The 27,132-nt window shown below is 55.7% G+C and overlaps 8 protein-coding genes across 8 annotated transcripts; 2 read left to right on the top strand and 6 right to left on the bottom strand.

Annotated features, from left to right (window-relative positions):
* Positions 1-47: 47 nt before the first annotated feature.
* IE81DRAFT_287440 (aquaporin) lies at positions 48-968 on the bottom strand (the record flags this gene model as incomplete). Its single annotated transcript, XM_025511709.1, has 2 exons — positions 48-349; positions 428-968. Coding segments are annotated over 2 exons (843 nt in total), but the record flags the coding sequence as incomplete, so codon positions are not given.
* Positions 929-2,056, bottom strand: IE81DRAFT_28781 (hypothetical protein). The gene is made up of 2 exons (XM_025511734.1): positions 1,578-2,056; positions 929-1,485 (listed from the first exon to the last, which is right to left on the bottom strand). The coding sequence occupies exons 1-2, from the start codon at positions 1,845-1,847 to the stop codon at positions 1,027-1,029; spliced, it is 729 nt and encodes a 242-aa protein (XP_025371440.1). The 5' UTR covers positions 1,848-2,056; the 3' UTR covers positions 929-1,026.
* Positions 2,057-5,913: 3,857 nt separating this feature from the next.
* On the top strand, positions 5,914-6,698 carry IE81DRAFT_345752 (hypothetical protein; the record flags this gene model as incomplete). The annotated part of the gene is made up of 2 exons (XM_025515957.1): positions 5,914-6,117; positions 6,216-6,698. The coding sequence occupies 2 exons, from the start codon at positions 5,914-5,916 to the stop codon at positions 6,696-6,698; spliced, it is 687 nt and encodes a 228-aa protein (XP_025371441.1).
* Positions 6,699-7,088: 390 nt separating this feature from the next.
* IE81DRAFT_365031 (hypothetical protein) lies at positions 7,089-10,236 on the bottom strand. Its single transcript, XM_025516906.1, has 9 exons — positions 9,901-10,236; positions 9,777-9,826; positions 8,923-9,699; positions 8,585-8,850; positions 8,314-8,506; positions 8,153-8,223; positions 8,022-8,077; positions 7,515-7,950; positions 7,089-7,419 (listed from the first exon to the last, which is right to left on the bottom strand). Exons 1-9 carry the CDS (start codon positions 10,105-10,107, stop codon positions 7,142-7,144), a joined length of 2,334 nt encoding a protein of 777 aa, XP_025371442.1. The 5' UTR covers positions 10,108-10,236; the 3' UTR covers positions 7,089-7,141.
* Positions 10,237-11,722: 1,486 nt separating this feature from the next.
* Positions 11,723-12,510, top strand: IE81DRAFT_345754 (putative ubiquinol-cytochrome c reductase complex 7.3 kda protein; the record flags this gene model as incomplete). The annotated part of the gene is made up of 4 exons (XM_025515958.1): positions 11,723-11,778; positions 11,897-11,984; positions 12,383-12,402; positions 12,480-12,510. The coding sequence occupies 4 exons, from the start codon at positions 11,723-11,725 to the stop codon at positions 12,508-12,510; spliced, it is 195 nt and encodes a 64-aa protein (XP_025371443.1).
* A 163-nt stretch (positions 12,511-12,673) lies between these two features.
* IE81DRAFT_365033 (hypothetical protein) lies at positions 12,674-16,722 on the bottom strand. The gene is made up of 7 exons (XM_025516907.1): positions 16,010-16,722; positions 15,745-15,869; positions 14,817-15,661; positions 14,492-14,736; positions 13,866-14,423; positions 13,754-13,781; positions 12,674-13,679 (listed from the first exon to the last, which is right to left on the bottom strand). The coding sequence occupies exons 1-7, from the start codon at positions 16,273-16,275 to the stop codon at positions 12,765-12,767; spliced, it is 2,982 nt and encodes a 993-aa protein (XP_025371444.1). The 5' UTR covers positions 16,276-16,722; the 3' UTR covers positions 12,674-12,764.
* Positions 16,723-17,546: 824 nt separating this feature from the next.
* IE81DRAFT_283020 (subtilisin-like protein) lies at positions 17,547-19,082 on the bottom strand (the record flags this gene model as incomplete). Its single annotated transcript, XM_025511554.1, has 1 exon — positions 17,547-19,082. A coding segment is annotated over one exon (1,536 nt), but the record flags the coding sequence as incomplete, so codon positions are not given.
* Positions 19,083-21,445: 2,363 nt separating this feature from the next.
* On the bottom strand, positions 21,446-26,316 carry IE81DRAFT_321435 (ATP-dependent DNA helicase). The gene is made up of 5 exons (XM_025513339.1): positions 25,710-26,316; positions 25,370-25,637; positions 24,158-25,295; positions 23,288-24,092; positions 21,446-23,204 (listed from the first exon to the last, which is right to left on the bottom strand). Exons 1-5 carry the CDS (start codon positions 26,068-26,070, stop codon positions 21,523-21,525), a joined length of 4,254 nt encoding a protein of 1,417 aa, XP_025371446.1. The 5' UTR covers positions 26,071-26,316; the 3' UTR covers positions 21,446-21,522.
* Between the last annotated feature and the right edge of the window lie 816 nt (positions 26,317-27,132).

Genomic DNA, 27,132 nt, shown 5'->3' on the forward strand with positions numbered 1-27,132 from the left:
ATCGATTGCTGGAGATGGGTCGAAGGCGCAAGGCAAAGTCGTCGCGCTCATGAGACCGAAGCGGGAAGCTGGTGTCGACTGGTGCTGGGCCATTTGACTCTATTCCATCGCCAGGGTCGGTTGAGAGGACTGTCACCGCCTGTGTAGATCAATGCATCGTAAAGGAAAGCACCGACTTGAGCACCGACGACTGTGGCGAGAAGAGGAGTCCAGGCAAAATAGCCGGCGTTGAAGGACCAGAGACCTTGGTAGCCGACCATGCTGAGCATCATGCGAGGTCCCCAATCACGAGCAGGATTGACACAGTAAGCGCTCTGCCAGCCGAGTGTAGCACCGATGGCCATGATCACTTTGGATGGATGATGAGGAAGACAAATTGAGCCATAGTGCCACCCATGCTCGATCTCAGTCCAAGAAATCCACTCACGCCACATCAATATCAAAGGAGCCATGCCTTCGGGGGGTGGCGTGTTGTTGCTGTCTCCCAGAGCAAAGACGACCGCTGCGAGCACAGCAGTGGCAAATACCTCGTTGTAAAAGGTGGTGATGCGAGTGGACTGGGTGCGCAAAAACTCGGCCGGGTACGTGGTGAAGAGCGCGGCCGTCGTTTCCGTTTGCATAGGGTCGACGATTCGAATGGGCACGACGTAAAGGCCGTATATCATCAGGCTGCCGACGAGCGCACCTGCCATTTGCGCGCAAATATAGACGGGTACTTTGCGCCACGGAAAGCGCCTCCAAACGGCCAGCGCGAGCGTAAGTGCTGGGTTGATGTGTCCTCCCGAAATACCTCCTGCAAGCGTCACGCCGAAAAGGACACCGAGACCCCATCCAAAGCTGATGGACAGGTAGTCTCCCTTTGCGTCGGATGCATCGTAAAGCTTGCTGACCGTGACTTGCACGTTGATGCCGTTGCCAAATATCATGAGAACTGCAGTGCCCAGAAACTCTGCAAAGGGCTCGCGAAGCTGGGGCGCGGCAGGCGAGAGGGTTCGAAGGGGTCAGTGGGTGAGCACGGCAAGTCTGCTACCGCTCATCGCTTACGTGGTAACGCCACTTGGCCCAAAGATTTGGAAATTCGTCCTCATCATCCTCATCCTCGTCGATGATCGCCGCGTTCATGCCGCCTCTTGCAGCGACTTGGGGCAGAGGAGCATCTGCAAAACTAGTCTTGCCATCCGTCGTGGCACTTCCATTTCGAGATTTGGAATCCGTGGTGTTGACGCCGAGTTGATCGCTCTGATCGATGGCGCGAAGTTGGCTCTGGAGTTCCTGCGTGTTGGCAGCGATCTGCTCAACTTGCTCCTTGTGGCCTTCATGCGCGAATGTCACTTCTTGACGGACAATGTTGCGAAGCTGGTCCAACAAAAGAGCTGTACCCGCATCGGTGTGCGCCGGAACACTGCCTACGCGGTTGGACTCGTGCGATACACGACTGGGTGCCTTGGACGTCGAAAAGGCCTGCGACAGACCAACGGGATGGCTCTGCAAGGCACGACGTGAGACTACTGCGTCAGTTCATCCGCCGCCAGGCTGGTCAAGCACCATGCAACGATGATGGCTCGCGCGCCACTCACAAATTCGTGGCGCTCGGTTTTGGGCGCTTGCTTCGCCTTTGCTAAGCTGAACTTCAGCGGCTTGACGTAGTGCTGGCCGGTACGCTTGTCTTTGATCACATGGGCGTGCTTGGGCAGCTTCTCGTGCGCTCCGATGGCTTGCATTCCTTCCACTGCCTTGACAGCAAAAGATCCGTCGATTGGGGTTGGCAAGTCTACATGCTCGGCGAGCTCATTCGCAGCATGCAAGGACGCGGCGGATCCGCGGTCGAACGAGGAGCGAGCCGACATTTTCGCTCTGCTCGTCGAATGTGTACCTTCCGCTTGCTCCTTGGATTTGTATGCTCCGATTCCCTGGAGCACAAAGCTGCAATTTTCTGGTACGCGCGCTTCGCTTTGCTTGCTTGCTTGCTGCGAGAGGACTGCGCCGCTGCTGTTGTGGGTGTGCACCAGCCGGCGAAACCGTGTCGATCGATCGGGCGGAGTTCGGTGGGATTCTACGCGCTGCGAAGTCGAGTCTGGGCGTTGGCAACGGCTATATTCACAATTGCGGCGAGTCCATTCGCCGATGGAGTGGAATGGAGCTGGCAAAGTCTCCCGACGTTGGCAGAGGAGGTTGTGGAGAGCGTGGAGGAGTGCGGAGATGGGTGGTCGATTGTGGTGAATTGGACCAAATTATGAAGACTCGGCGGGGTCAAATGGAGGAATTATGCCCTGTCGGGTAGCGTCGACCGAGCGAGCGATCGAGTTGGACCGATCTGCTGTCGGGCGAGCGGGCTGCGTAACAGTTGTGAGTATTCTGCTGCACTTGACTGCAGAAGAGAGGCAGCTTTTTATGCGGCCTTATGAACCGCATCCAGTCAGTCAGTCGATCGTGAGTCCTTTGGTGACGCTCCGCTCCGCTCCTTCTTTCCTCCCCACCCAACTCCGGCACAATGTGCAGCCGAGGACCGTCATGGGAGGAATTGGGCACAGGCAAAGTGGCCCTGCCTTGCCTTTTCGCAGCAGGCCAACACAACAACCCTTCTCCCAAATCGTAGTTGCCAAGCACTAGCGTGGATGCTCGGTGCGCCTCTCACACTCGTGACTTCACTTCTTGCTCCCTCCGTGTTGCCCTTTCACCCGTTGTGGGTTGCACATTCATCGTAACCGGACTCCTTCACAAGCCACGCGGGGACGGAGCTCTCACAAAGCAATCCAGAATCGAGAAAGTGAATCTGAATGGAAGACTCGGATGCGCCACCGGCGACTTGCACTTGACGGGTGCGCGGGTGTGCCCCCGTTATACTCCTCCTCCTGTGGCGGGCATGTTCGCACGTACGTTCACTGCATTACTTGCCGCGCTGTGGCATGATTGCGACGCACAGCTATAGGATTATTGCTGCTGCAAGTGTGAGAGCCCCGCGCACCAGGACACGCACGGCATAATCGCTCCAAAAGCTGCCACCCTTGGCGTTTTCGGAAACTTACTGACGGGAACCGGTGAAGGGTATGTAGGGCGCAGTCGACTGCCGCAAGCCCGGCACGGCTGGTCACGAGCGATTCCTAATCGTCACGGCTCGTCGTACACGTCTTGCACGAAGGACAAGCGCTCGTGTCTAAGGACGACTCAGAGCTGGGCAAAGTGACTCAAATTTTCGTAAGTGTGACTTGCGATGCAGTCAGTCAGTGGTACGCGCGCCTGATGGATGCTGTCTCGCTCCGGAGAAACCAAGCGATCAGAGAGAAGCAGCAGGCGAGTCAAATACTCTCGCGGTCAAGCAGAAGAAATAGCATAACCATCAGCTGACCCTTTGTACGCGGGAAGGCGAGGGTTTAGAGAGACGCCTATTCGCACCGTCGAGCATCAAATGCGCTCTCGCTCTGCTGCTTTTCTGCGGCTGGACGTTCTCTCCACAGCATGCAAAGGACATTTTAATCGCGCTTTTACTGAAATTCACCGAGCCCTTAATTCACGCGTCGCGGGGCAGGCAATGCAAGGCTCAAGACCTTTCGTTATGATGAGTATCAATCTGGACCGCAAAAAGCCACACGGAGTGCATGATTCACGATTGTACCGCCGCTGCTAGGTATCGAGTGAGTCTGTCTAGCCATGTGTGGATATGATCGATCTGAGCATCGGCATTAAAGGTCATTCTGGGCAAGAAGAGCGAAAGGTCGAGGTCCCTCTGCGGGGGCAGGCACGCATCGACCCCCCTCCTCTGCGTCACGCTGACTCTTGACTCGACGTCCTGACCGCCGCGTATCCGCACACGCCCTGCGTGCGTGGCTACCGTACACATACAGTCACGATCGAGTACGCGTCAGCTTGCCTCGGTAGATCTTTGCTGGACCGGAAAGCCGTAAAAGCCCTGCATGTCATGGTGCAGCTGCGTGCATGCACGCTCTCTGCTTCTGACAGCTTTTGACTGATGCACTCAAAGACTCAGAGTGACTCAAGATCCATCACGACTGCTGCTGCGCTGCATGCATGCATGCATGCAATGAGCATCCAGTCGCAGAGCCCCGCGGGCATTTTACCGAATTCGCCGAATTGGCCGGCTGCGCGCGCATGTGTGCCGTACTCACTGCACAGTTAATTCTTGCTGGTGCTCCATGTTGTTGTGCTGGGCTTGGTTGGCGGTGCTTGGCTTGGAATCTTATTGCAAGCGGGGAACGCGTATGGATGATGGGGTCCTCGCTCGATCGCGATATGCGAGCCGAGCAGCGTGAAGCAAAAGTTGAACTCGCGACTCGTCATTCACATTCACATTGTCCCCGAAAGGCCATTTTCTCCATCTTGTATAGCAGCATATATGCATGCGTCTCGATCTGCATGCTAGCTGCTGCATGGCGACAGCTGTCGTTGATTGACGTGAATCAAGGTCACGTTCTGACTCGGTTTCATACCAATCAAACCCCCCAAATTGTGGCGTCGACAAGGAGTTGCAAGTCGGCGACGCTAATCTGCAGCAGAATTAACATGATGGCGTGCGCGACAAGGCAACTAATTAAAAGCGTAACACGCCTTGGCTCGGGCGTTGCATGGGCACAAGCAACTTGATGAGACTCGAGAGCAAATCAAGCTCCACTGACACTCATGACTAGCTCTGACTCGCGACGACAACGATCGACGTGAGACTCGATGGCTTGACGCGGCGATTTCAGTCACGAGTGGGCTCATTCTGAGTTCTACCGTAGGTCTAGCTCCCACACCCGCCCCGCTCCTCCAGCCTGGCCCACGTCTTCAGATCGAGTTTGAGTGAGAGGCACAACTCGAGGGCCTCCCTCTGCAAGTCATCGGCAAGAGCTCCGGTGCCTTGACCAAGTCAAGCAGACGCCAGACTTGCGTCATACGGTGGCTGATGGACGTCGATGTGGAAGCCGCAACCCTGCCTCCCCTTTGTCCGCCATTCCGCTGGCCCTTTAGGGCGCGAGGCGAGAAGAGAAGAAGAGCGCATGCACCACACTCGCCGTGTTCGGCGGCAGAAGGCCGCAGACACGTGTAGCATGCTCATCAGTCATGAGTGGTACTTTCAAATCTTAAAAGTGCAAATCAAACGAATGGATAAAGTAGCGTCAGCGAGAGGAAGAGGACTGTTGCAGCTCACGTGACTTGGGATGGTCCAACACTCTTGACTGCAAGAGGCTTATTGCAATAATACAACAACATCTCCTTGAAATCTTCACCTTGCATGCCTTCAATATGATCTGCTCTATAGCATTCACTCATCCTGCCTTCGTGCAGAGTCGCAGATCAAGATCCAAAGCTCTCGGAACACGATGCATGTGTCTGTGATACTGCCAGCCGAAGGCTCACAGACATGGCCAAGCCAAGGTGGTGCGGGAGGCGAGCAGCCGAGTCAACGTCATGACAGGCGGGCGAGAAGATGCAGGTCGACCGTTGTCCGTTGGATGAGAGTCAGGGCCGCCAAAGACGCACGATGCTGGCTTCATCGCATCTTGGCACACGACAACACCGGCAATCTTGCAGGTGCCCATCTGTCGAGATGTGTGCAAATACGCAACACCACTTGGACAGCCAACGTGCATGTAGATGAGCATCCAAACTTGTGCTCATCCGAGCAGCCTGTCAAGTGAACCTGTCAGCCAGCTAACATTTCGAAGGGGTGCAGCGAGAAGAATCGTAATGAGCGCATCCTTTCTCTCGTCCTACTCTGCACCGCGACCATTGCTTGAAGAAGTGACGACCCCACAACATCACGACTTGACGAATCCTACGAATCCAGACTGCGAAGCTTTGCTCTCGCGCTCGCGCTCGCACTGCGCAGCTCCGGCTCCACCAACCTTGGCGCATACATCTCACACCCTCACCACTTTGCACTGTCGGGGAGGCTCACTTCCACAAAGCAGCAGCATGGCCAATCTCAGTCTCACGACTCTGGTGGAGCTCGCGCTGCTCACAGATGCGACCATGGCGATCGGCGTTCGCGTGCCATCTCTGAGCACACACCCGGTCGAAGAACAGCTGGAAATCTTGCGGCAGATCCACGTTCCGCCTCGAGAATCCTCAAGGCAACACCTCTCCTTCTCTCGCAGAGCGTCTTTGTCGGGTCAAGAGGTGCGTGCAAGCAGCGTGACACTGCTCCGAAGACACAATTCAGTCCGAAGCCCTTGCTGATTTGACCCATGATGATGTGTCGCTGCTTGATTCCTCAGTTCGATCGCGAAACTTGGCAGCCGTTTCATCTCGAAAGAGTGCCCGAGATGGATGAAGACGTAGAGACGACTGTCAAGCCAGGAGCTCGAAAGCTCTACGAAGAATGCGACCTCGACGAGAGCAAATGCACCCCGTGTGGCGCTTCTTCCATCAAGCACAAGCTTAGACTGGGCACTCGACGCTTGCTCGTGAGCAAAGCGGATGTGCAAAAGGTGCTTCAAAGGCTGCGACTCGAAGTCGGTACGTTGGGGCAACGATGCGTGCGGAACAAGTCGACCTCAGTGGGCGGCGTGCAAGAGGACACGATTCGAGCACGAGAAGCTACGTTGGCTGCTATCGAGCGTGCTCATCAGAGCATCGCGCCATTCGTACTTCCGGGATCCATGAGCTCGAGCAGCATCAGCAACGTCTTTGAACAGCTTAGACGCGATCTGGATGGTCAAGCACCTGCTCAGTTGCCCAGGTCCCAACACGGCATCTGAGAGCGCTTCGGCGTCAGCGGCTCTTTTCGTAAAACATTGCTGACCAAGTCTTCACTTCTGAGTAAGTCTGTCAATGAAGAGGCTGCGGAAGTGGGGTGACAGTGCACGAGTGGAATGCATCCCTTACATTGTGCGCCTCCAGCCTTCTATTCAGGACCTGCGATCGAAATCCTACAAATATCGCAAAGGCTGGATCACCGAGTCCCAGGACCACCCATACGCAGACATGCCTGTCACTACCTACCTCCATGCCTCGACGGTCTTCTTCTTTTGAAACCCATGTAGAGATGCTCGACTCTGCACTCTCTGCGCTGCATCACGACTCTTTGTAGAAATGCCATTTTGCAACGGGTAACAAAGACTTTAGCGTGATGCCAACGCCTGACGAAACGGGCGTGGCACCGACTCTGTTATGCTCTCGTGGTGCAAATTTAGCCAGGCAACTAGACTTCGACTGGCAGCGTCTCGAAGCCGAAGTGAGTGAATCCAAGGTGTGAGGCGTGATCACTTCCGCGCGACTCCGTGCCCACGTCCGCTTTGCTGCCAATCGTGCTCTTTCTGTCTTGGGATGGGAGGACAGTGCCGGACAATAATGCTGGGCTCGGTGGAATGCCGAGAGAGAGCTCTCCAAGACGCACAGCAACCCTCTCCGCTGCTTCTCGCATACCGCCAAGATTTCCAGCTGCAGGTCCGATCTGTAGCCCAGCAAGCGCACCGACGACTTTCAGGGATGAGGTGTTGGGAGAGTGTGCGAATGTTTGTGAGGATGGACGAGGAGAGAAGGTGCAAGATTTCGGGGGATTCGCTCGCACTCACAGAACAGTGGCACTTCTCTGCCCCACTGCAAGCTGTCCGTCAGACACGGCAAGCCTCCCGCTTCGGGCAAAGGATTCGCCAGCGCAAATGCCTTGGCAAATGGTAGAGCAGAGAAGCCCTGCTGACTTCCCGTCGCACAGACCATAAACGCGGCTCGTACGCGGTGCATTTGCACCTCTGGCTCTTTGTGAAGCTCGCAAGCGTCGCACTTCTTGCGAGGAAGTGGCATTTTGGTGCAGAGCTTGAGATCCCACTGACCATATTGCTTGTCATAGACTGCATCGTCCACCTTAGTGTGCGTGCGAATCGTCACCTTGCCTTGCTGCTCCAGAGCGCGCAATCGAGCCGCCCAGGGTGGTGTTATCGAGCCTCCTTGACGCGCACATCGCACCATGGCCAACCGTGTAGCTGCATCTTCCTCTTGAAAGAAACGCATCTGGATAAGCAGCGCGACGATCAGAAAATATGACCCATCTTCCGCTGTAGCAGAGGATGCCCTCCTCTTACTTTTGCAAGATTCGCATATCTGCCCATCCATTCCAAGCCAATGTCAAAAGGCTTGACTGGGAGCGCAGGCGGTGTCATGATCAGTGTGCAGATCGCGCAGTAATCTGCGTACACCGAAGCGTTTTACGAACCCTTCATGTGGCCCCTCATGATGACCTCGACGTGGTCAAAGCCGCGACGAAGCGCGAGATCGGCCGTTTGTCTGGGGAAGTATGCAGCATCGGGGCAGCGTGACATGAGCTTGCTGCGCTGTCGACTCGATTTCAGACCGAACGGAAGGTCTTGGACTCACGCAGTGGTCAGCCCGCCCCCGACGATCACGCAAGTCTTGCCTCGCACTTTGGAGGCTGCAGGAGGGAATTGGTACGAGGGGTTGAAGATGGCACTTGAATGACACCAGCCATCTCCAGCGCATGACGGCGACTGGGGGCGCGTGATGAATTGCGGTAGAGCTGGACCACCAGCCATTCCCAATGCGCAGACGACTGGTCGCGAAACCCATCAGTGAGGGTCAGCTTGCCTGAAAAATGTCAAAGCACGAAGCCCCCCTCGCATTTGCTCACCAGCTTTAGAGCCCAATTGAGAGCCGTCTTCAGTCTTGATGCAAAATCCTTGCATGTGGTCCCAGCCCTCGACGTGGAGTTCTCCCCAATGCAGCTCGGACACCTCACCTTTAGCCAAGGTGATTGGTGATGATGCATTCGTTTGAGCTTTAGAAGCTGAATCAACGCCGCCATGAGGGTGGCCATTGTCGCCTTTCCAAACTTTGTGCGCGTCGCGCCATTCCCCATCCAGGCCATATCTTTCGACCACCTCCTGCTGCACGAAGCTGCAAGAGAGTTGGGCAGCAATGTCAGTAGTCGCAGCAATGCTCGCTTCATGCTGCCATGTCTGCACTCACTCTCGAAAGAGCTTGGTGGATGGCACGTGATAGTCCTTGCGGTCGCGCTCGTTGACTGCTGGACCGATGTCGCGCAGCATCCTAGCATAGCCCGCTGTCGCATCTATGCCTTGTGCACTCGTCGCGTCGATGGCAGCAGGCTGACCTGCAGAATGAGCTTTGCCTTGCCTCTTTTGCCTGCTCTTGATGCGATGCTTCGAAATCTCCTTGCCCACACAATTTGCAATCTCTCTCAAGCTGTAGCCTGGCGGAGCGACGTGCCGATGATGATGCTCGGCGCGCAAGCTCTCTGCAGTCTCTCCGTCTTGCCTTCTGCGCTGCCTTCGTTCGGCACGAGAGGGTTTTGTCAGGCTGCCGGATGCGTTGTGGTCGGCGTCGGGGCATGACGCGCATCCGTGTCTCTCGGCAAAGGCCAGCAAAGCATCCAAATCTGCTGGTGCAGGGTGAAAAAATAGCGGCGATCGAAGGTGTTCGAGCTGCAATGCTCGGAAAGCGTTGTCCCACTGCTTCATCCAACCGCCCAGGCGATCGATGACGAGAATGCGCATCAAACCTTGACACTCGCAATCTCGATCATCATCACCATCCGTATCAGCAGCAGCAGCAGCTGCTGCTGCTGCCCTGCTTCCGTAGCCCGACTTGTCGTCTGCGGTGCTGATCACTCGCTCAGAGCCACGGGCGCGCGTCTTGATGGTGCGTGCGCGCGAGATGTTACCAGCTTTGCCAGACTTTTTGAGCCAATGCAAGTGGCGATGCTCGTCTTCCGTATAGATGGCGCTGTGATGGGGGAGGCGAAGAGCGGGTCAGTTGGAGCGACGAGGGACCTTGGGCTCCGTGGCACCGGCCCTACCCACGCTGGACGTTCTTCCAGCAACCTTGCGACTAGCGCTAGCGACGCGGGTCCCTGTGTGGTTGAAAGCGTGAGCATCGTACGGGAAGGCAGTGCTGAAAGGGCAAGATGCCTGATTGCTTACTCACTGCGCCGATGACGATGAGATCGAAGAATGCATGCTCAGGAAGCGTCATTGGAGAAGCGGTGGCTGGGTCGCGCCTGCAAAGAGGTACTGAGCTCGAGGCTAAGGGAAACGAGGGAGGTGGAGTCGAGGCAGAAGGCTCAAGGCCGTCGTCTTCAGACACAGCGATGCTCAACTCTGTCGGGGTGAGTCGATGAGGGCGAAGCGTCATGGTGGAAGGGGAGCCAAGGCGGAGGAAATCACAGCAAAAGGGCGCCCACTTGATGCCTCCTCAGAGCGCACGGTGTGATCCTTACCACTGAGGCGGCTATCAGGCCTTTGCGATGCTCTGGGAGTGGATCAGCTCCCGCGCAGATCTCAGCATCTTTATTGACACGATGTGCAGCCTGCACCCCCCAGAAGAGATTGAGACCGAGACATAGGCTTGACAGCCAGCAATGCTCGACCGCTGGCGCCCATGCAGAGCACCGTGAGCGCTGTGTAATTGACTACGCGGCATGATGACCCGCGATGTTGAGCTTGGTGACAGACGACCAGCCACTCACTGCTTGCTTGCTTGCGAGCAGCAGGCAGCAGGCAGCAGGCAGCGATGTGTGACGCAGGATGCCTGTCTGTCTACACGCGCTTGAGGATGGCCGCCTCTCACGTACCCCATCTCGATCGTGTCTGCATCAGCATATACGTCGACAAGGTGAGATAAGATGAGCGAGTACCTTCGTGGTCAAGGCCCACCGTCGAGTAGGCGCTGTATGCATGCTGCTGGACGGAATCGAGAATGGCGACAGGTGAACGTCCCGGCAGTCTGGCTGCTTTGCATCTCCATGGCAGCATCACCAAGGCTTCCATCAACGCAGCTTGAGTCGCAGTTGTGACTGGAGGCGTAGCAAAACCAGCAGGTCATCCGGCCCTCTGTAGCGGGTACCTCATCAGTTACCAAAGCTTGACTATGCGCGAATCAGCATCGATCGCGTGGTGGGCCTATGCCTATTCCGGGCCTCGTTCCTGCCAGACGCACGTGATCTGATATATGGGTGGTCGTCTTGAATTCAAAACCACGATTCGTGATTTGTGTAAAGCGTGCCTCAAAGCTCGAACCGTAGATGCTTGCTGATGCGTCTATCTTCGCTATCACCGCTTTTTGAATAGGTCTCGCCGGGAACAGATGGCGCGTGGGAGCAGGTCATTCACGAATTCGACGCATCCATCTTCATCGGTCAGGTCATCTTAATCAAATCTACGCGTGCCTGACCGCTCACGCATGCGCGAGCGTTGATTTCAGCCGCGTTGGATCACTCTCTGACTCCGCATGCACCATAGCACACTCACTTTGAACCACGTGGCTCGTCGGACCGATCGTTCGGTCTCTACCGCACGAGTGCCAACGCGCGGGCACGCCCGGCCGGCGCGCATGATATATATGGTGTGCACGCGCACAAGGCACGCGCTGCCAAACCACGCACCAGCGGCGGCAGCAGCAGCGACCAAACAGGTGAGCGCGATCTCAAATTCCAGCTTCTTGTCGCCGCGGGCGAGATTCCTCAGGTCAGTGTGGTTATACACGCGCGAGTCAAGACGAAGACGAGGGAGGTAGCACAATCAAGAATCCAATTGGTATTGGTCCATCCACTCATCAGATTCGCAATTCAACGCACGTGTGACCGCGACTACATCACCCCTCGCTCCTAGAGTCGACACTCAAGACTCCTCGCGCCGTCACTCTACACTTTTCAAACCACGGCTTTGACGCGACAACTTGGCAATCCGCACCGAAACCTAGATCCTATCGCGTCGCACGGGCACGGGCACGGGTCCACAATCGCTTCATCATGGCTTCCTTTTCCAGCGCCATTTACAACACGCTATTCAAGCGAAACTCGGTCTAGTGCGTTTGCTGGCTCATCAGCTTGGCCCTTTCCATCATCAACGCCCTTCTCGCATGCGGATCCCACTGACCAGTGCACTTCCTCACGTTTTTGCTCTCTCCCCCCTCACTCTTTCAGCGTGACCTCCATTTTTGCAGGCGCTTTCGTGTTCGGAATCGCCTTTGACGCTGGCACACAAAGGCTCTGGGACGCCCACAACAGAGGAGTGAGTCTACTTCGCCCTAGCTTGATGGATGCTTCTCAATTTTGAGAGGTCTCGCGCTGCTGCTGCTGGAAGGCCAGGGGCATTCAGATGCTCGTATCGCGTGCAAAGTTCCTGATTGAGCAAGGTACTGCGGCTGCCTGATCAGGTGCTCGATGCAGGTTCGACCAAGCTCTGGCACAGCACGCGCGAGGAACGAGGGGATCAAATTGAGGATGCCAGTCCGGCGGCCAAGGCTGCTTTCTGCATCAAGCCCTCGTCGACGCTACGAGAGCATCATTAGTGATGGTCATCACAAAGCCGCACTTGTGCTTCTTCCTTTGACCTTTTTCTGCGTGTTTACGATCATTGCTGTGCTGCTTGCTGACGTCATGTACTTCTCTGCATTTCCCTTTTTGCAGAAGCAATGGAAGGACATTCGGTGCGTCAGATTCGATCAAGGGAAGCAATAGCATGTTTGGTCCAAGCTGACCCCTTCGCTGCTTTTGATGTTTGCAGTGACAAAGTCGCTCCTTCGGATGGCGAGTAATTAGCGGATCTGGAAAGGAGACCAAAGGCCCTATTCCACACCGTCATTGAATACGATACGTCGCACACGCAAATTGAACTGCGCGTCTTTGGACATGCAGGTCTCATGGCAAAGCCAGAACCTTCTCCTCGCCTTGGAAGTATACATGCGCCGTTGGGTCTTTGGAGTCTTGTTACACGCCGCATTCGGTACATCAGGCGAGCAGCGGCGCGTAAAGGGTATTGGGGACATATATATATTGCAGTACAACGGCATCATTGGCCAGTAGAGATGCCGGACCAAGGCGAATCGGCAGCATCGTCGAAGCCGAGCAGGGGGTCGAATCCGAGCGGAGCGTCCATTGCAGAGGGCACTGCATTATTTTGGAAGTCCATGGTATCTGAAACGCCAGCTTCTGGGAGCGCCCCGCCAGCTACTTGTGGTCCAGCTGCTGTTGTCGACAGGCTTTGCAAACCGAAGGGGGAGGCCAGAAGAGCTTTGCTTGCAGCTAGACAATTGCTCACTTCCTCTTGCATAGGGATGGTTATAGCCCACGAGTCCGACATGGCTTTCAAGGTCTCGTGCGCTTCTCGCACCCGTTGCCAAATCCTCTCCAGTCGCTGAAGACGAGAGCCGCCAGATATGACGCTTTGACCGGCGGCGCCCGTCAAGTCGCTTCCGTGATGACCTCCATTGAATTGGCCGTCTTGCTTAACAGCAGGGCTCAGGGCGGCTGCTCCCTGCCCGGAAAGCAACAGATCTCGGGAGTACGATGCCGGCATTTGACCTTGTTGAGGTCTGCGAGGGGGTGTGTTCGAGTCGTCGTTCTCCTCTGTGTCCCCTTCGCCATCAGGTGTGCCGCTGATTGCCAGCGCTTGCATGAGACAGACGAAAGAGATGAGGACGAAGGAACAGGCTCCAAAGGGATTCGGTTGAGGGTCTTTGCCTGCATGCCTTGATATTTCGAGCAAGCGTTTGGAAGCGTGGACGCAGCGATCGAGACTGAGGCGCGGCAAGAATGGTCCACGTTGGTACAGCTCCTGGGTAGACGACGACGCTGGTCCTATCTGCTGCAAATTCGCACCTCCTGATGGATCGTCGAAGACGTCTGGCATCGGCACCTGGCACGCGGCCATTGAGTCTGTGGAGTCGTTGACGCTATTCAAAAAGCACAATTTGCGCTCAAACAGCTGTAGCAGGCCGTGGGTGTGTCAGCGAGGTTCAAGATGATCGCTGTTCGCCACACGAGAAGTCTGCAACGCACGCTTGCTCCCTGGAAGGCTTGTCCAATGCTGTAATGGAAGACAGGTGTGCAGGACACATCCGTTGGGTTATCTGCGCTGCGAGAGCACCCCTTTGAAACGCGAGCGACTTACTGTAGTGTTAGGGAAGAGGTGTAAAGCTGTATTGCAGCACTGCTCTTCAGATACGCAACGAGACCATCCTCCACCTCTTCGGCAGAAGCGTTTTGACGCGCCCCTGAGCTTTGTCGAGAGTGGTTGATCGCACCTCCCAGGTCCGCGCCTGGCTCCTCAATGGCTTTGATCTGTTCTTGGAGGCTGGCGTCGATCTCTTGCATGGACTGCAGGATGTCCTGCTTCGTGGCGATGGTCGGCAAGCTGGAAAATGCTGCAGGGATGACCTTTGTCGGCCCCCCGCTAGCCGAAGCAGGAGTGTTTGCACTCAGCGGTGACCCAGCTACCGCGTTAGCTGGTGAGGCAGGCAGCGTCACTCCACCTGGCCCCGACGTTTCGACCTCGGCCAGATTCTCTTCTTGCAACCGCGAAAGCGCCAACACTCGATCTTGCACAAGCAGAAGGGCCTGCAAAGAGCGCACATTGCTAGCCCAAGCTGAGGCGTCTCTGCATGCTGGCATGTCGGTGCGGACGCGCGGATCGTCTGCTCGGATTGTTGGGGTACGAGCCGTGTTATACCTGCATGAAGAAGCGTAGGTCAACATCCAAGCCTGTAGCCTCGGTGCTAGTGTGACAGATCGACTCACGCGCTCCACATCACTAGGCTCCACACAGTCCACCACACCCTGCGTTTCATCTGTCCTATCTCTCCAGGCTCGACGCCAGCAAAGTAGTGCTTTGCAGCGCCTTCAGCCCCAAGCCCTATTTGAGGTCCGGGTGTGCCGGAGCCCGTGTAAGAGGCTGATAGCACCTGGTGATAGCCTTTTGACATAGCCAACCCTAGCGCTTGATCGGCTTTCAGTCGCGCTTTCAGTGCCCTTCCTGAGCCATACTGTCGATGACGCGGGAGCAAGTCGGCAACAAACGATGAGTTGACAGCGAAAGGTCCAGAACCGACGTTTCATGACTCACCTCGTAGATGGCCAAGGTGCAAAGCGACTGACAGACCTCGAGCGTGAGCGCCTCCTTCGTCATTTGATCCTCATCTCCCTCTAGCCGCTCCAAGATGCTGTCGATCCCTTCAGTAGCTTTGCGCTCCCACCAGCTTGTGAGGCCTCGCAAACGGGCATGCTTCTCTGCGCTGCCAAAATTAAGTCCATGTTGTCCGCTTGTGGGGACCGCAAAGGGTTGTTGCATAGACGAGGACTCTCCTCTCAGCAAGGGCAACAGAGCTCGGAGGGCATGCAAAAAAGGAGAAGAGGCTGGCATTGAGCCGCTGAGCACGGGAGTGAGCCTAGCGGGCGAGACGAAGACCGGAATGAAGCGGTATAGATATCGGTAGTAGTCTGCGAGCAGAGACTGTGCCCCTTCGCCCTCATCGGACTGAGCCAACGTCATAGGCATCGAGTGCGTTGCCGAAGGTTGCCCTCGCGCTTGATGAGCAGATTCACCTCCAAAGAGCGGGGCAAGGCCAGAGTTCGCAGCAGCAGCTTGGGGCTGATCTTGCCATGACATGTTGGAATGCGAGCCGCCTTGGTGCGGCATGCTGCCTTGCGCAATGGTAGGATACTGTCCAGTCTGCTGGTCCGGTGCTCCATACGTGGCTGACATTGAGCTGAGTAGCTGCTCCAGCTCCTCGTTGCCCATCGTGCCTTCATTGCCGCTCCAAGCTGAGGGTCCCGCTACGTCTTGCCCATCAAAATTCATGTCAGTCTGGAATGGCCGAAGCTGCGGAACCTGTCCCGGCACTCGAACATCGCTGGGTAGGTCTGATAATGCGAAAAGCTGCTCCAAATGCGACTCGAGGGAATTTGCCGCTGACGGGTCGAGTGCAAAAGTGATGTGCGTTAGTGGCGGAAGTTTGGCGTACTGCATCCACTCTCCAGTGCCAGTGACTCACTGGATGATGGAGCCTGTTTTGGCTTCGGCTTGCCGCCACGCCTGCTGATCGTGTATATGCAGTCATCGATTCGCCCCCTAGCTATGCAAGCAGCGCAAGGGCATTTGCCATTGCAGCGCGACTTCCTAAAGGCAGTGACAGCAGGATCGGACGCCCCATCACGAAGGTGGCATCATCAGCATGCAGCACACGAGACGTGCTCCCATTTGAATGCGAGATTCGTCTGCTCTGCTCCACTCTCTCGCTTCCTTTGATCGTCACTCACCTCGACCGGCAGAAAGTGCAGGCAGCTTTGGCTGGAGGTTGGGCCACCTTGCTCTCCTTCTCCCTCCTTTCCGCTTTATTCTCCTTCGACTCTCGCACAGGGCCAATGTTTGATTTGGCCTTGCTCTCCTCCTCCTCATCCGCCACATCCTCCATCTTCACTTTGTTGGTGGTGTCGCCTACTGAGCAAGATGGTGATGTGGACGCTGATCGATTGGGTCCATCGGGAGAACGTGACGGGCCGGCTTGTTCTGGAGCTTGTTGCATTGTCGTGTCTCGCTGCGCATCCGAGAGATCTCTGTTCTGTGCAGGCTCGATGCTCCAGAGTCTGAATTTGCGCCTCGCTTGGAGACGATTTTGTGTTACGAGTCACGAGTGCTTGCTGTCGGACGCAGGAGACGAGTGGAGGTGTCCTGAGGCTAGACAAGGATAGCTGGAGTGCAGAGCGGGCATGCAAGACAACTTGTCAAAACGGCAACCTCCTTGCGGATCGGATGGCGGGCATGAGCTTGGTGCGTGGTGATGCAAGCTGCAAAGCGGCAGTTTTGATATGATCGTCAGTCTGTGTATCTGTAGTAGTAATAGTCACGAGTGTCACTCTCGAATCAGTGCATGCATGGGATGTGGGATGCAAGCTGCTCGCAATTCGACTCATGCAAGAGTTGAGTCTCTAGTCTTTCGCTCGTCTCGCGCGACTCCGCAAAGGTGATGATGAGATTCGATGGTAAATTGTGAAATGCGCGTGTAGACACCGCGGTACCACTGATGCTTGTGCCGCGATCCATGCAACTACTCATGGCTCGCGACGCGCCCGGGCGCGAGATCTCGGCCCGCGGTGCCTATTCGTGAGTCGCTGTCGAATGAACGCATCACATGCTCGTGATTCACGCATTCAGATTGATGCACATAGGTCTTGATGCGTGATCCGTATTCACATTCTTGTTTCAGATCACTTAAACGTGCACCGTTCGGAACCCTCGCAATTCGAGCCGCAACCCCCCAGCTTTCGAGTTCAGTTTGTGAGACGGCAAGCCCAACTATATTCATCCACGAATTATAAGAGGTGCTGGCGAGATTTACTGATGGGAAGCCCCACGCGAGACGGACGCGTAGATATATATATATATATATACGGGCGCTTGATCAAGGCGCAGCTATAGGAGAGCCAGTCACGCGCGCAGATTGGTCAGCCTGCATGAGCGGCGCCCGCTTGGGGGGGCTTTGCGCGCAATCGCGTGCGCCAGCAGACAAGAGGGTCCGCGATGAAATATGGGGCGCTTATTGTCTTATTGTAGCAGATCGCACACGCGTAACGCTGATCCGCAATGCATTCATTCGAGTCGTGAAAATCGTCAGGAAGCGCGTTACGTACATGCAGAGTCGAACGTCAAGTGTGTGACCAGCAGCGCGCGATGTCCGTCGAAACAGAGCAACAGGGCACGCACCACGCCTCCAAGTCGCTGCTAAGACACCGAGCGCCAAAATACCATCCTACCAATCAAAAGTGTTGCAATGGAGACGGCTCAGAATAGTTGAGCAATCTTGGGCCAAGTCGGGGTACCCCAACCAGATGGAGCATCCCAGCCAGCGGCCGTGGGGAAGCCGTTTGTCGTGCCATTGCAATTGTAGCTTCCACCGCTAGTGACGTCGGTGAATGCACCAACTGAGGTAGCGTTGGCGTAAATCTTCGGCTGAGCCCATCCGATCGGGCTTTTGCCTGCCACTCTGCGCTGGTCATTGACAAGCGCCAGGATAGAGGCGAAGAGAGGCGCCGAAGCTGAAGTGCCGGAGACGGCATAGAGCGAACCTCCAAGGACGACGGCGTACTTGCTGCCCTGCGCAGAGACATCCGGGAAGAAGCGGCCGCTGCTATTGTACATGCTGGCTGCGGAAGATGGTATGCTGCTCTTGTACGCATTCACCACACTGCTCTGGTATGAAGGCGTGCTGAAGATGTTTGAAGATCCAGCGGAGGAGGAGAAGCCAGCCAAGGAACTATTGGCCATCACCTCGGTGTCAAAGCTTTGCGTCGCTCCAACCGAGAGGATATATGGACAGCCGGAAGGATATGAAGGGCTAAAGGGAGGGCACGTTCCGGAGCGCGATGCCACGCCGCGATCAGCAGAAGCGACGACGATGGTGGTACCAAGAGCAGTGAGCTTCTGTGCAGCGTTGCACATGTCTTGGGCTGCCGCTGCTGTGAATTGAGACTCGTCGGATGCGTAGGAGATTGAGATAACTTTAGGCCGGGTAGTCGAGTTGAAAGAAGTACTGAGCAGATCGTTGAAGGTCAGAAGGAACAGGTCTCCGGTGCTTTGGCTGTTGCCTTCGGCGATGAATTGACTCGTAAGAGGATAGGTCTGGGAGGATACGATTTCAGTGTCCAGCATCGTCTCTAAGCCAGGTTTACTAGAGTTGTTTGTCGCGCCGTTCCTCAAAATTACAGGCATATTGTAGTACGTGGCTCTGCTCTGAAAGTTGTAGTTGAACACCTGCAGATCGTTCGCACTGAAATATTGGTCGATCATACCGATGACCGCAATGTCAACGCCAGACCCGCCCGTAGCATTGTAAGCTCCTTGACCGTAGTACGCCCTCAAGCAGTCGGGCTTCACCAGGCTTGTGGAGCAGCTTGACGGGACAGCGGCCCTTCGGTTGAGGGTTTCGCTATTGACCGCTTCCGCCGGGATTGTTCCAGCTGAGATGGACTGAACTTGTCCGAAGGTAGCCAGCGGGTACACATCGGAGATGAAGGGCGCTACGGTGTCTGGAATCGAGAAAGCCTTGGTGCGCGGCACGATAGGTCCTCCAGACAATTGCCAATTGTCGAAGCTGGTCGAAAAAAGTCTTGCCACGGTACCCACCGTCGACTTGACGGTCACCGAGTCTTGATAGCGAGACCACGTCGCAGCACTTGACGGAACTCCGTTTATGGTGAGGAAGAGCTTGACGGCGTTGATCGCCGCTGCGCTAGGCGTCGCATATTGAGCAAGTTGGTCTTCCGTGAGCCAGGGGCCATCGCTGCTTGCGATCGACTGCATGCGGCTAGTGAGCCCTGCCATGTCGCTCTGTAGCGTGATCGTAAAGGTGAATGCATCGGAAGTCGATGCTGAGCCAAGCTGCTTCCAGACCGACGGAATGTTCGATGGGGCAGAACGCGAGCTTGAAAGGATACTTTGGCCCATGAAAGCATCCAGCAAGCCGCGAGCCTTGGCATCAGCGGGTGCCGCCTGCGTGTTCGCCACGATGGCCAAAGCCACCATCACCAGCGTGAGCAGCTTCTTGGATGCGAACATGGTTGCTGCGGCTGATGCGCGATGCTTATGGCAGACTTGAGCGCAGTGAGGGCAAGGTGGATTGAGTGAGATGTTTCGTAAGAATCGTTGCGAGAGAAGAACGTGAAAGACCAGTCTTAGGGACCAGAAGGTGAGGAGTGAAGAAGGAAAATGGCAATGTAGTTGCGATAATGCTCCTTTATAGGTTTTCAGTGCGTTGTGACCATGACATACCGCCTGCCGTGCTACGGTTTAGAGTTGCGAAGAACGAGTGGACCTCCCTCGTTAGGCAAGTTGTTCGAGCTGATGATTGTCCCGTGTCGGAGGGTGTGCCTAATAGCTTGCAGAGCGCAAACCTTGCTTGCTAGATGGTGCGGAAAGCGTGAACAACATCTCCAGCGCTTCGTGGCTTCATCAAGCTTCTGCCGTATGAGGAAAGCCAAGCAACTCTAGCCAAGGGCCGACGCTCCAAGTAGGATGGGAGCGCATGGCCATTCCTCCAAGCTCAGAGGTCCCATCCATCGTTATGGTTGCAGAGCATTCAAAAGCTAGGTGGTGGTGTGTCTGCGCTATACAAGCTTTAGCGTTTTGACTGCCCACCATCCTGAAGCTATGTGTGGCGCTGAGACCTAGGACGTGAATGTGAAGGGTGGCTTGAGAAGTTCACTTGACATGTGCTTCCAGCATTGCAGCCAGCGCCATCTTTCTGGATGTCCACGCGTTTCAGAGCAGATCGCCTCCCGAATAGCGGTAGCGGCTGGTACCTTTCCTGTTCTAGACCTATCTCATTGTCTCCAAAAGCTTGACTGCCGCTCGGCATAGGCTTGGAGGGGAACCCAAAGTGCGGACCTTCATATGCAGGAACCCAACTTGAAGTCGTGAGTGATCCTTGGGCGAGTAAAAGCGACAAGCGCCTCAGCAGCGTACCAGAACGGCAGCAAGTTTCGAGCTACCGTACAAGTGCACCCCACGTAGCTCTGCGGAGCGTACCGAAGCCGCACTGACGGACCCGGAAAAGGATAGAGTGGTTGCCAGAGTAGCCCCGCTCTTTAGCCTCGGGAAGGTCGAAAGTCCGGACGAGGAACGAGCCGAGAGCCTTGCTTCGCAGCGCAGCGTCTCAGAGGCCGCGCGCCCTGCTGCCGTGATGAGCGAGCTTGCATGCAGCAGCAGGCGTGCGCATGTGGCTGCTGATTTTCCAACTCCCTCGCTAACTTGCTGCTGCCGCTTTGCTCCGGGACCGACTCGCGGAGGCCCCCCAGAAGTACCTTGCTTTCACTGACCTACCCAACAGGGAAACGATGGTGTCCTATATCAGCCTCTATAGCAACTCCTCCACCAAATCGATGTGATGCCGCGGATAGGTTCGTGCCGTTTCGCCGCGTTCGCGTTTTGAATTGCATCGTGATACGTGTCTCGCTGCTACTGTAGGTACCGGTACTACGCGTGCCTGCCGCAGGCTCGCCGTCGGGGCGCGTAGACGTTGGGTGGCTGCGCGGGACAAATTCAACGTAAAAGGTGGCTTGATTGATGCATGGATTCACGATGTTCTTGATTGGGCACGCGCGACATACGCGCGCGCGCGCGTCATCGTGCTCACGCTGACTTGTGAATCAGGAATCCAAAGCGCTGGGGGAGGCAGACTGTATGTGCCCACTTCATTCACGATTGCTCTCGCGGCTGCGAGCATTCGAGGACATGGCTTCGTGATGCCTTCCTGCAAAGCGCACGCAAAGTACAGCAGCATGGTGTGCAACAGTGGATGTGAACGCCGTTCCTGCGCGAAACGTACGACTTCAAGCGGCTTCACTCGATCCGCATCACGTCGGCCTCGTGTCTCATCAACAAGGCTATTCTAGAAAGTCTACCAAGCTCAGCGCTGCAATCCTATGCGACGAGACTGGAAAAGCTTGCGAGATCCAAGAATTAGAAGTGCGCGACAGGCGGCCTGATCTTCAGGCCCGACCCTCTTCCACGCTTACCAAGTCGTGCTCCGCACTCCGTTCCGAGACAGCAGGCACTTCCATCTGCATGCGGCTCGAAACCCGCAATCTCAGAGTCAGACGCCAGGCCAGGTCTCAAGAACGCGCTTTCAGGTTTGGATCGTCTACTATCAATGACTCTATCGCACACACAGCACTGCGTAGCTCGCTACTAGTGCCTATCGAGATGATTGATTCTGCGCATCGCAATCTTTGGCGAGCGGATCGTGACGCGAGGCGTTGTGGCCACGAAGAAAGTCTTATACATCTGGGAATTGCTCATGTAATCGAAGATTGATGTTGTAGTTGTGGCGCTTCGCGACGGGGGCTCGCTGAACAATGCTCAAAGGCATCGCCCGCAGCCCTCCACCTCCAAGACTGGCCAAGACAGCGTTTCGATGATCATTGGGGGCAGCAGCTGTCTGTTTGACTTGGGCGCTGCTATCTCTGCGTACGCTTGAAGTAGCGCCTGAGCCCGAAGCGCCTCCTCGCGCTTCTCGATTGGGATATGCAAAGCTCGCCAGATCTGGGGGTGGCATGCTGGAATTGTTGATGCTCTGGCTCAAGCTGCGCTTCTGGTAAGTCGTCGTCTGAGACCTGGCGTACTTTTGGCATACTTTTAGTAAGGACGTCAGCAACTCCATGCTGCACTTTTCGAGCGACTCGATTTGCCTCAGCTTAGCGAGGGTGTCGGGCAAGAGGAGAGCAGCTTCATACAGCACATCGTTGGTGACGAGACTTTCGGCTGGCTGCTTGAGCTGTCGCGCTACCTTTTGGCGAGCAACTGTCAGCTCATCGTAGCATGGCTTCCAATCCTCCTTCGCTCCTTTCTCGCCCAATGCAGCGCGTTTCGCAGTCGCAGTCGATGAGTCAGCTGCTCTCACGGCACTGATTGATGGAGCAGCTTTACCTCTAGCACTTCGGCTGCCGCTAGGCTGGTCAACGACCGAGTTGTCCTCCTCGCATGACTCGATAAGGTCTTCTTCTTCTGCGGCTCGACGTGCGCGAGCTTTAGAGCTTGCGATCGGTCGCTGACGGTCGGTAGGCAAGGTCCGCTCTTTCGTCTGTCTCTTTGGCGATTCGTTCGGACTGAGGGGCATGGCACTAATGTCGAATGGATCGGGCGCGTACTCAAAATCTGCATCGCTGAGCTGCTGTCTTGCTCGAGCTTTGACCCGGCTTTTGCCTTGCGGCTGATTTGCAGGTGCTTTGCTGGAGGAGCCAGCCTTGCTTGCGGGTATCCTGGCGTTCTTTTCGATCATCTCCAGCTCCACTCTGGCTTGACCTCTGAGCAGCGCTTCGGCTTTGCGACCCAATTTGACGTAGGTGTTCGTGAAGCCCATGCGATTCTTGACCTGCACCTCGGTTAGATATGTCTCGATCACGAGTCGTTGGAACAATCGTTCCACATCGCTTCTGGAACATTTCGAGCCCTCACCCCAGCCTTCTACCTGGTGATGACCGCGGCTGGTGACAGTCTTGGTGGTAGCGCCTCGAAACACGTCGCCGCAATGGATTAGGGTGATGTTCGCTCTGTAGTCTTTCGCGAAGATGTTTTGGACCATTCGGACTGCTTGCTGTGCAAGCTCGGTCACGTCAGTAATGACTGTGGAGCCACCTGAAGTGTTGCCTGTCTGAGCTGTGCAATTGTCGCACGTGTTGTGGCAGCTCTCCCTGGGGAATACCTCGCCAAAGTATTGAAGTACCTGAGACCTTCGACAGTCGGTTTTGTTCATGCAGTAGGTGATGACCTGTCTCAGATTACCTCGCTGTTGCTCCTTCTGCTCGCGCGAGCCAGGACCTTCCTGTATCTGCTGGAACAAGCTGGACGTGTCCTTGTACGCGAAGTATAGCACACATGTAGAGCTCTTGCCATCTCGACCAGCTCTTCCCGTCTCTTGGTACAAGCCTTCTAGGGTTTGTGGAAGGGTGTGGTGAATGACTACATTCGTGTGAAAGAATATGTCAGCGTATGCTTAACGGACCGAGGACATCGAAAGCTTGCAGTCAACGCTTGAGACTCACCAAAGCGCACGTCGGACTTGTCGATGCCCATTCCGAAAGCAATCGTCGCTACGATCACCTTGAACTCTCCCTTCTGCCATCGTTGTTGTATCGAGCTGCGGTCCTTCTGATTCATGCCTGCATGGTAATGCTGGGCTTTGACTCTAAATTTTTTTGTAAGCTTGTCGGCCACCTCTTCGCACGCTCTGCGGCTGTGGCAATAAACAATGCCGCACTCGTGCATGTGCGATGCATTGATGAAAGAGGCGATGTCTTCCAGCACGCTCTTTCCTTTCTTCTCTCTGACGTGGTAATGGAGATTTGGTCGATTAAACGACTGCGACAAAGTCTTGCAGCCCTTGATGCGCAGATTGGTCACGATGTCCATCTTCACGCGGGCGTTGGCCGTTGCAGTCATAGCCATGACAGGAACACCAGGATACTCTTCCTTCAGGCACCCAAGCTCTTGATAATCCGTGCGGAAATCGTGACCCCATTGGCTCACGCAGTGAGCTTCATCGACCACAAAGCGGGCTAGGCGTTTGCGTCTGTGCAGGTCAGACAGGGCATCTTGCAGCTGCCTTCCCTTTCGGATCATCTCGGGAGTGACGTAGAGCAAACGGGTCATGTCCTTGATGTTAGAAGGGAAGAGCATAGAGAGCGTCGCTCTGCGCTGTTCGTCCGTCTGACCTCCGCTACCCAAGAACATGCCAGCTTTGATATTGAGATCCAAAAGATTGTGCACTTGATCTTGTATCAACGAGATCAGCGGCGAAATGACGATGGTGACGCCTTGCGTCTGACCAGAGTCTATCAAGGCAGGCAGCTGAGGAACTCACTGACATGTGAGCGCACGGGAATTAAAGGTGATCTGGGCTCAGCGTCGCTCACCTGATAGCAGAGGCTCTTGCCGCCTCCTGTAGGCATTAGGCAGAAGACGTCTTGCCCACCTAAGGTCGCATTGATCGCCTCCAATTGATTGTTGCGAAACTCAGACAAGTGAAAGGTGTATCGTAGTGTGCGTCTCACATCCTCGCTCCATGGAAATCTCATCTGATCTGCAGCTTTCTTGGGCGACTTGTGTCTCGTGCTCGTGGCAACCACAGATATCAAGCCACGGTCTGGTTCATCTGCAGTCTGGACGGCGTCATCGCTGGAAGCCACAACGCCATCGTCCACATCTGGCGGAGACGCGGCTCGAGCAGCTGATTGCACAACGACCGAGCGGTGCTCGTCGATTTCAAAGTCTAGGCCGCCATGCTCGAATGGGCGCTGCTGATGCAGCCCCTCTGCCACCTGTGGACGATTTGGTCCAGGGATGGCGGTATCGATCATCATGTATGCGTCGTCTGATAGCGAGTCGTCGAAGCCGAGCCCTTCGTCTTCTAAGTCTTCCATCTCTTCATCTGATGGGAGCAACTCATTCTGGTCTAGACCGCCATTCCCTGCGGTCCTTGACACTTGCAAAGCTTTCTGCTGCTTGGCCGGAGACGCCGCCGCATCGAAGTACTCTTTGGACGCGTCTTCCTCATCGTCAGGTTCTTCATCGTAGTCAGGCAAATCCGCTTCGTCAATGTGTAGGTCGCGCCTCATCGGACGGTCGGCAGACGTAGACCGTGCTGTGCACTCCGTGGGAGGGCCGCCGCCGCCGCGCGCTCTTGCGGGCATGCCTGGAGGGGCGAGAGTCTTAGATAGTCTTGGCCCCTTCACTGTAGTGGAACGAGGCGGGCAAGGAGACGTCTGTGAGAGTGTGGGTATCTGCTCTGAATCAGCTCCGTCCGAGGTGATTGCTGGCGCCCGAAGATCGATGGCAGCCGCGCTGGATCTGGCAGGATGCGTAGCAGCGGAGTTCGTGACGTGTGCCAAGCCTTGCAGCTGTCTAGCATCTGAGCTGCTGTTCCGCAGCTCAGCATCACTGCTACTTGGCTGAAGAGACCGGCGTGGACTAGTAGAGCGCGGAGAAGCCTGGCCAGAATTTCTTTCGAGCAGGGCAGCCTTGATCTGCTGTATTCTCGTCGTCAAGAAGTCTCTGAAGGCAAGAGTCGTATGACACTTGGGACGTGAGCAGCATGACAAGGGGCGTTTGGCTGGAGAGCGACGCACCTTTGCATCCTCAAGAAGGCAGGGTCTGTACCAAGCTCGGGTTCGGCACCTTCCATGAGCTCCATCAGCGTTTCCATGACGTGATCCTTGTTCTCCAGACTCGTCTGCAACATCTGTTGAAGCTCAGCTCTGGACTTGTGAGCCAGGTCGTTTGGACTAGAGCCTGCCTTTGTGCTACTTGAGGCTGCATGGTGGCCAGCAGGTGGAGGCTTGCAGCTAGAAGTGCTGGTACTTGCAATACTGCTGCGCGCACGAGGCGTATGACGGACTACGAGAGAGATATGCACCGTAGTGAGCGAGAGCGAAGAGGGTCTGTGAGCAGCAATATCTGACCACTCACGCAGATTTGGGGTGCGGGATCTTGCAGTGCTGCTACTGCCAAGCATCGCGAAGCCCACATTCTCTTTGTCATTCTCTTCCTCTCCATCCTCCTCCACCTCTGTACTAGACTTCGAGACGCGCTGAGCTTTGGGACCCGCCCCTTTTGCAAGAGTCGATGGCGATGCCATGCGATGTGCAGGTAAGCCGGTATGCTCAAAAGGCCTCTTCAGGCTCGTCGCAGATCTGCGCGGCGAACTGCGTAGTGGTGGACTCTGTACATTTGCAGCAGTGGGCATGAAAAGCCCCGGAGATTTACGTGGAACGGCGTTGTGTTCGGGGGTCTTGCCTCTTGCGCCACCCTGCCCCGCTGTCAATGACATGACGAGGTACAGCAGCGAGCCTACGAGCCGAGGACGCTGAGAGCGCAACTCATCTGCGTGTCCGGCGAAGCTCGAGGGGAGGAGGTTAGGCAAGCTAGGCTGATGTACGTGTCAGTCAAGCCAGTCCGAGTCCAGCATTTGGTGATGAGAGAAGATGACAAGCCTGGTGTTGTTGTGTCGCACTTGGAACTTAGCCGCGTGGCCGGGGATGCTGTAAGTCAAGAGTATACAGTCACGAGTGTGAGTCATGAGTCTTGAAGTCACGATCGAGACCAACACTCGTGACTCACGACTCACACTCACGGATGCGACGCGCTCAGCAAGCTTCACGCGCATAGCATCAGCAGCCTACATGCAGCATCCATGCACACGCAACGCAGACAACACGCGCCACGCGAATGAGGCCGCCGCGCGCGCTTGCTTGCGTGCGTGGCAGCATACGAGACATCGCATCAGAGAGAGATTTCCAAACGTGAAACACAAGCTTGTTGTCCGTCGAGAAGATTCTGCTGAAAGCTGAGCGTCCCACCGCTCGCAGTCAGAGAGTTAACACCGAGTCGGGTGGTCATGCGGTTACCACTCACCCAGCAGCCGTCGCGGTGCTCTTCTCTGTGCTTCATGAGGAGGCACTCATCGTGGCTCACCTCTCCAAAGGGTTTTTTCTACTGCGCCCGCCTCTCTATACGTGTGCATTTGACTTGCGATTGTGACTCTGACTACGATTTGTTGCATGCGAGATGGGAATGTCCTCATTCGTGGTCCCTTCCTCGAGCCCGGCCGAACTTATGGCCGAATCGGGTCGAGCGATCCAGACCACTGTCAAAGGCGAAGTTCCGCAGGAAGTCTCGCGACGATGATCGAGTCGTTTTAAGAGTAGCACGAGCATATTCGCGGTCCATGAAGTTTTCCATCGCCTTCAAGTTGGATGAAGTGTGCCTTGCAGGTGAATGCGACATTCGTGATTTACATTACAGGTGACACGGCCGAAGAGCGAACCCCGAAAGACTGATGATGATGAGAGGACCGCGACTCGCGACTCGCGACTCGCGACCACTGGCTGAT

The sequence above is a fragment of the Ceraceosorus guamensis genome (genome assembly GCF_003144195.1).
Source record: "Ceraceosorus guamensis strain MCA 4658 unplaced genomic scaffold IE81scaffold_12, whole genome shotgun sequence".
Lineage (NCBI taxonomy): Eukaryota > Fungi > Basidiomycota > Exobasidiomycetes > Ceraceosorales > Ceraceosoraceae > Ceraceosorus > Ceraceosorus guamensis.

Excerpts from the sequence above, each read along its gene's own strand:
- IE81DRAFT_365033 (XM_025516907.1), bottom strand. The coding sequence starts at position 16,275 with ATGCAACAAGCTCCAGAACAAGCCGGCCCGTCACGTTCTCCCGATGGA. Across the intron at positions 14,737-14,816 it reads GCACCTTGGCCATCTACGAG|TATGGCTCAGGAAGGGCACT; the intron begins GTGAGTCATGAA and ends CGTCATCGACAG. Across the intron at positions 13,680-13,753 it reads AAGCCTTCCAGGGAGCAAGC|CTGTTTGAGCGCAAATTGTG; the intron begins GTGCGTTGCAGA and ends GGCCTGCTACAG.
- IE81DRAFT_365031 (XM_025516906.1), bottom strand. The coding sequence starts at position 10,107 with ATGACGCTTCGCCCTCATCGACTCACCCCGACAGAGTTGAGCATCGCT. Across the intron at positions 8,507-8,584 it reads TCAATTGGGCTCTAAAGCTG|TCGTCTGCGCATTGGGAATG; the intron begins GTGAGCAAATGC and ends TTTCGCGACCAG. Across the intron at positions 7,951-8,021 it reads GATATGCGAATCTTGCAAAA|ATGCGTTTCTTTCAAGAGGA; the intron begins GTAAGAGGAGGG and ends CTGCTTATCCAG.
- IE81DRAFT_321435 (XM_025513339.1), bottom strand. The coding sequence starts at position 26,070 with ATGTCATTGACAGCGGGGCAGGGTGGCGCAAGAGGCAAGACCCCCGAA. Across the intron at positions 25,638-25,709 it reads ATCCCGCACCCCAAATCTGC|TCCGTCATACGCCTCGTGCG; the intron begins GTGAGTGGTCAG and ends TCTCTCTCGTAG. Across the intron at positions 24,093-24,157 it reads GCAAGAGCCTCTGCTATCAG|CTGCCTGCCTTGATAGACTC; the intron begins GTGAGCGACGCT and ends TGAGTTCCTCAG.
- IE81DRAFT_28781 (XM_025511734.1), bottom strand. The coding sequence starts at position 1,847 with ATGTCGGCTCGCTCCTCGTTCGACCGCGGATCCGCCGCGTCCTTGCAT. Across the intron at positions 1,486-1,577 it reads AAACCGAGCGCCACGAATTT|AGCCATCCCGTTGGTCTGTC; the intron begins GTGAGTGGCGCG and ends CGTGCCTTGCAG.